The sequence below is a fragment of the Myotis davidii genome, unplaced genomic scaffold, assembly GCF_000327345.1.
Source record: "Myotis davidii unplaced genomic scaffold, ASM32734v1 scaffold653, whole genome shotgun sequence".
In the NCBI taxonomy this organism is placed as follows: Eukaryota; Metazoa; Chordata; class Mammalia; order Chiroptera; family Vespertilionidae; genus Myotis; species Myotis davidii.
The window spans coordinates 923,175-929,922 of record NW_006285129.1 but is presented as its reverse complement, the minus strand read 5'-3'; the positions used below and the strand labels follow the sequence as shown (position 1 = coordinate 929,922).

At 43.3% G+C, this 6,748-nt stretch overlaps 1 protein-coding gene across 1 annotated transcript in view; it reads right to left on the bottom strand.

Moving 5' to 3' along the window:
* Positions 1-419: 419 nt before the first annotated feature.
* PIP5K1A (phosphatidylinositol-4-phosphate 5-kinase, type I, alpha) overlaps positions 420-6,748 on the bottom strand; it is a 37,108-nt gene continuing 30,779 nt past the window's right edge. Inside the window, exons 14-17 of the mRNA XM_015558689.1 lie at positions 6,638-6,740; positions 6,314-6,443; positions 2,341-2,389; positions 420-2,068 (exon numbers count right to left, since the gene is read on the bottom strand). Coding sequence (XP_015414175.1) covers positions 2,066-2,068; positions 2,341-2,389; positions 6,314-6,443; positions 6,638-6,740 — 285 coding nt within the window. The 3' untranslated portion in view covers positions 420-2,065. The remainder of the gene's footprint in view (positions 2,069-2,340; positions 2,390-6,313; positions 6,444-6,637; positions 6,741-6,748) is intronic.

The following is a 6,748-nucleotide window of genomic DNA, read 5'->3' as shown; positions in this document are numbered from 1 at the left end:
AGTTTATATTTACATTACCTGGAAAATCAAACATGCCCCGCTGGCATGGCTGTGTTTGAGGGTCAACCTGTGAACCAACACAGGTCACGGTTTGATTCCCAGTCAGGGCACATGGCCACATAGCGTGCTAGATCACCAATGGGGGGATGTGCAGGAGGCAGCCGATCAATGATTCTCTCATCATTGATGTTTCTTTCCTTCTCCCTTCCTCTCCAAAATCAATAAAAATATATTTTTTTAAAAAAAGATGAAGGGGATGGCTGGAAGGGAATGAAGCCATTTCTCTCAGCCTGAGTTAGACTGAGGCTGGAAAGGATGCAGCATTTGTTCAAGGCAACATGAACAGAACTTGAGCTTGCGTGGGAGGCTCAAGTTTTGAGCAGATGGTATATGAAAAAGAACCAAGAAGAAACAAGAAATCTAAATAACTGATGAAAGTTTAATACATTAAAACCAGATAGTTATCACTTATATTGCATTTGCCATTTCTGAACAATACAAAGTAGAGGCAAAAAGTGACACTTCATAAAAATGTTCATTCCCCATTCCCTTCCCTAAGACCCAGCCTCCCTTGAATACTCCCTCCCACCCCCTTCAGAACTTTGTCCTGAATAAAACACTTAAATACATCATAAATAGTAAATTATGAAAAAAACTAGCAAGAATTCTTTCTTTCCTTCTTGTAAAAAAGAACATGGCAGCAAAGACAGGCAGCCAGAGTCTGGCTGAGGGTGTCTAATATAGACAGTTACTCGGGGTGTGGGCTAACCTACCATCAACGTGGGGTGGGATGAAGAGGATAGTCTGGGAATTCAACAATCTGCCTGAGATGCCAGGCCCCTTCTCCTCACAGGAGGAGGAGGACCAGATGGAGAACTGCAACTCTGAGATGGGGAGGAGAGGGATTATACAGCCCCCATTCCCAACTTCTCTGCATGAAGAGAGGGGCAGGCCAGGCGGCACAGCAGTGGCCTCACCGAGGCAAGAATCTGCTGGCTCCCATGAGTTTAAGAGATATTCTCTAGCTTCATAGATATGGGCTGCCTGTTCAACAGACACAGGTGACCCTCTCTCCACCTCAGCCCCACAAACAGCATAACACTGTTAGAAAAGGTGGGAAGAATAAGGAAGAAATCTCCTTTGGAGAAGGATCGAAAATTCATTTGATGTCTTCATATTTAGAAAAAACAATCAGAATACATTTCAAATTACAAAACAGTAATAATCATTATGGCCCGGCAGTGAGTAGGATCATGCCTAAGAAGAGCCCTGATCGCCTAGCCCATGACTGTCCCACTGTTTTAACAAAAGGGGTAAAGATTACCCCAGGTCCCACTCTCTCCATTCCTTTAGCCTTAAGAAATTCATCAAGAGAGGAGGAGTTAAAGAGGAGCTGCTCCAGGCAGAGCGATCACCTCTTCCGTTTCTCAAACACTAAGGCTCTCCAGAAGGAACCCTATGAATAGGCCTCTCCCCAACGCTTCTGGAGTTTGGATCTGAACTGTCTGGCTTAAAGTTGTGTGCTGTGCATTATTTTTTTCTTTTCCTTTTTAAGGAAAAAAAGAAGGTTGGAAGGTGGTTAAACATCTTCACTCCCCCAAAACTTTTACAAAGCTTACAGGGGTCTCCCCTTCCATAGAGAAAGAGCTATGGTAGGGATAATGTGCCAGCCAGTCTGTCCTGAGGAAATTGAGAGTCCAGCTCCTGGTGAAAGGTAGATGAGAGGGAAGAAACGACCAAGTCCAGCAGCCCTACTTGCAGCAGGAAGAATGGGTGTTTGAAAACAATTCAATTGTAGAAGTCCAAGTTGGCCAGCTAAAAACTCGTGTCACCCAACTCGGGAGTGGAGAGGAAGCTGGTTCCTCAATTGTCCAAGGAAATATGCCCATTCATGAGGAAGGGGAAGGAGAAGAAGTTCTTCAGAAAGGAGTTGGAGAGCTACCCTAGCCTCCATTATACTCCTTTTTTGATGACCAAGAAGAAAACTCAGCATTACTGGGGCAAGGGCTGACATCTTGAGATCACAGAGACAGAATCTGGTTCCAGGTCTTCTGAGGTTTTCTGCTCACTGAAAAGAGAAAGGGTGTCAAGTTAAGAATGAGGAGTATGAAATGAGGAAGGAAAGGAACTCAAGCTAATTTCAACCTGCCTGGCCGAGTTAATCAGTTTTCTTCTATTTCAACCTCCATGTCCAAGTACAGGGTACCAAAACCAAAATTTTTAAAATGCAAGATTTAGGGGCACCCAGTCCTTCTAACTTTGCCAATTAGCACCTTGCTCCACACTCCATTAGTACATCCTCTTTATACCCTTCACCTCCCCCACATCCCAGACACTTACGTGGGTGAACTCTGACTCTTCAATTTCAAGCTTTTCCAAGAGGGTTGAACTAACAGGAGGGGGAAAAACACAGGTAGAGAAAGAATTAGAAGATAAAGAAAAAAAAAAGAAAAAAACTGTCCTCTCAAGTTTATTCTCTGTATTTCACTTCAGAATCAATTCAGCATTCAGAAAGAAGAGGCTAAGAAGCTACTAGATTTAGAAACATTGTTTTAATTAACTATTTAGTTTCTGGAAACTATAAACTATTTCCTAATACCCTCTTCTTCTGTCTTCAATCCCCAGGTATGGTAGGCACCCAAATATCATTGCTGCCTGATATTCATGCCATTGTGTAATTCTCTTCTCTTGAGTGTGGGCTGGATTTAGTGATTTTCTCCTAGTGAAGAGAATCTAGCACAGGTGATAGGATGCCGATTCGGAGGTTAGGTTACAAAAAGACTATAGCTTCCTTTTGGTACATGCTCTCTTACTTGTTTGCTCTTGGGAAAACCAGTTGCCATGCTGTGAGCTGTCCTATGAAGAGGACCATGTGCTAACAAACTGAATCCTACAAACTACATAAGCTTGGAAATGGATCCTCCCCTGGGTAAGCCTTCAGATGAGACCACTGCCCTGGCTAACAGCTTGACTGTAATGTCCTGAGAGACCTTAAGCCAAAGACACCCAGCCAAGCCACACCTAGATTCTTAGGCTACATAAAATATGAGACAATATTTAAATGTTTGTTGTTTTTAGCTGCTAAGTTTTGGGGTAATTTGTCATAAACAATAGATAATAATATAACAAGAAATGAAGTGCTGCTGTAAGAAAAATCTAAAATGTGGAAGTGGCTTTGGAAGAAGGAAGTGAGCTTCAAGGAGAGTTTTAGTGAAAGTTTAAAAGTGCCCTAAATATACTATAGAATTTTGGACTTTAAGTGGGTTGCCAATGAGAGCTGAAAGTGAGGGAAAACACTCGTATTAGAAAATGAATGGGAACCTTATAATATAGTGGAACAAAGTTTAGCAACAATGTCATCTGCAGTTATATGTAAAGTAGAATATATGCCTAATACTGGATGATCTTGTTATGGAGCTTTCTAAAGCATAGTGCTACCTGATTTCTACTCCTTTTTTTTGTTGTTGTTAATCCTCACTCGAGGAATTTTTCCATTGCTTTTTAGAGACAGTGGAAGGGAGGGAGGGAGGGAAGAAGGGAGACATGGATTGGAGACAGGAGCCTTGAGCCCCAACTGGGGCAAGGGATCAAACCTGCAACCCAGGTACATGCTTTCGACCAGGAATCAAACCTGAGACCCTTCCATGTGCGGGCTGACGCTCTAACCACTGGAAAATACTGGCCAGGGCCTGATTTCTTCTTAATGCTATGGTAAAATATGAGAAGAATAACTTAAGGGAAGTATTAAACAAAATGAAGCCAGGACTTGACAATAGTTTTGAAAAGTCTGAGCCTCTCTAGATAGCAAACACTGCTAAAATTTAGAAGCGTCTACAGCCCTGCACAGTGTGATCAGTGGTAGAGTGTCAGCCTGTGCACAGAAGGGTTACAGGTTCAATCCCCAGCCCCTGGTCACCTGGGGAACATGGACGAGGCAAACAATTGATCGATGTCTGTCTCTCTCTCCCCCTTTCCCTTTCTCCCTTCTACTCTCTCTAAAAATCAATGGAAAAAATATCCTCCAGTGTGGATTAAAGACAAAAAAAGAAAAGAAATGGCTTCAGAGTAAGACTAAAATCCAGTATCAGGAAAAAGTGGTCTAAAGCTGAAGCCATGGGTATGGACTATAAAGTAATTTTTTGATTAATTTATTTTTAGTCCTCACCCAATGATCTACTCTCTCTAACTTCAGAGAGAGAGAGAGACGGGGAGAGAGAGAGAGAAACACTGATGTTAAAAATACTGATTGGTTGCCTCCAATACAGGCCCCAACCAGGTATGAGCCCTGACCGGAAATCGAACCTGTGACCCCTGCAGTGCACAAGACGCTCCAACCAACTGAGCCACACCAGCCAGGGCTGTAAAATGTTTTTTTTAAGGCCACAGAAAAATCAAAGTTGATACTTCAGAGCACTATTCAGTCATAAATAAAAGGCCATTCAAAACATTCAAAAAGATTAAGGGTATGCGCCTTACAGATCCTCTCAACAACAGGATCTCTAAGAAGCAAAGGGCTTATCTGGCTGGTGTGGCTCCGTGGTTGAGTGTCAACCTATGAACCAGGAGGTCAAGGTTCAATTCCCAGTCAGGGCACATACCCAGGTTGCAGGCTAGTTCCCCAGTATGGAGACTGATCAATGATTTTTTTTCTCTTCATTACTGATGTTTCTCTCTCTCTCTCTCTCTGTCTCTCTCTCTCTCTCTCTCTCTCTCCCCCCCTTCCTCTCTGAAATCAATATATATATATGCATATATATATATAAAAGAAGGTACTTGTAGTTGAGGTTTTTGTCCAATGGAGTAAACCCAAATGACATTCACAGGAAGTCCACCAAATCTTTGAGAGATTTATCAGTAGAAACATCACCAGCTTAGACTGAAAAGAACAAAAGCAATGCAAAATGAAAAGGACCACTGGATCCCCCAAATTCTACTGGCAAGAAGGAGGCTGAGAAAACTACTCAGCTGCAAACACAGTCTAGTGTTTAGGAAGACTCAGAAGGCAAAACTGAGAGTCCAAAAGACAGAGCTGAGAGTCATGGAGAATTATTCCCATGCTTTGAGACCTGATAAAGAAACTCGAATATTTGCTGTATTTTAGGTAGCTATGGATCGATTGCTCTGTGCCTCAAATTCACAGTCTTTTTGTACAGGAATGTGTATAGGGGTTATCTAACGTCTGTCTCACCACTGTACAGGGGGTGGGTGGTGAGAAGATGGCTTGTCTCTTCATTTCACAGGTCCACAGATTGGGAGGATCAGCACTCATGGAGCAATACCTGGGAAGCTCACTCAAACATGGATAACAAAATTCTGGACTTTGAGCTGATGCTATAATGGGCTGAAACTTTAGGAGACCGGGAGGGGGAATGAATTTTGCACATGGAGGGATGTGTCACTAGAGGTCAGAGGGCGGACTATAATAGGTGACTCTTAAGATGGCTCCCAGTGAGTCCTGCCTTCCTGGTATTCACACCCTGTGTTATCCTTTCCTCGAGCATGGGTGAGATTTAGTGAACAGCATGGAGTACAGGTAGTAGGATGTCAATTCTGAGATTAGATGACAGAAAGAATGTGGCTTCTGCTTAGGCGCATGCACTGAGGAAAGCCAGCTATCTGAGTTGTCCTATGGAGAAGCCCATGTGGCAAAGAACTGAGGGAGGCCCTGGCCAACAGCCAGCAAGGAGCTGAGGCTCTCAGTCCAGCAACCCACAAAGAACTGAATCCTGCCCAAAACCATATAAATGAACTTGGAAATGAGCCTTCAGAAGAGGCCCTAGCCCTAGCCAACAGCTTGATCACCACCTCATGAAAGACCTTTACCCAGAGGACACAACTAAGCTGCACCTAAATTCCAGACCCACAGAAACTGTAAGATACATTTTTAATTTTAAGCCACTAAGTTTTGGGATAATTTATTATCTTGTAACAGATAATTAACACACCAGGTAACAAAACTGAAAGACAATCTTTACACTGGATTATTCTGAAAGATTGTTCACTGTCTAGGAATCTCTCCAACCTCCCATCCTATGCGGAAAACTCACTTATCTCACCAGGAGATGCAGGGCTCGCTGGGGTATTTTTATTGATTATCAGAAAAGCCTGCACACAAGCTTTCCCCACCCACAAAGGTACAGAGATGTTGGCACACGTTTTAAACCCTAAAGATGAACACTAAGGAAGGTGAACCTGAAAAAGTCTAGTGAAGAACAGAAGACAATGATCTCTGGGGAAAAAAAGTTAGGGAAGTTCCTAAGGACCTAAAGAGAGAGAGAGAGAAGATTACAGAGAAAGGGGCCAAGGAACCAACCTTGTAGATAACATTTGCAAAGTCTCTCCAACTACAGGTGAAAAACAGGGGTCAGGAATAGTCGAGACCTCACTGATTTTCTCCAAAGGTGGAGTCTGAGGTAAAACATCAGGACGACCGAAGTGGACGCCTGGAAAAAAGAAAGGGGAAGAAAATCAATAAATAAAAAAGAAGAAAAAATGGGGTGGGGGAAACACAGGGAAAATTATGTAGCAACTTGGCTTTTCCTGGACAGGAATAGGAAGCAAAGGTCCTAAGCAAATAAGGACTCAGAAGGAAGGGGAGGAGTGCCCAATCACATGGGAGCCCAGCCCTGGCGCTGACCTGGCTCCACTTCCGCCTTGGTTGTCACTTGTGCCTTGTGCTCCCCAGAGACCGGTGGCTGGTAAGTAATGCAGGAGTTGCCGCTGGGGCCTCCTCGCCGAGAGAAAGATG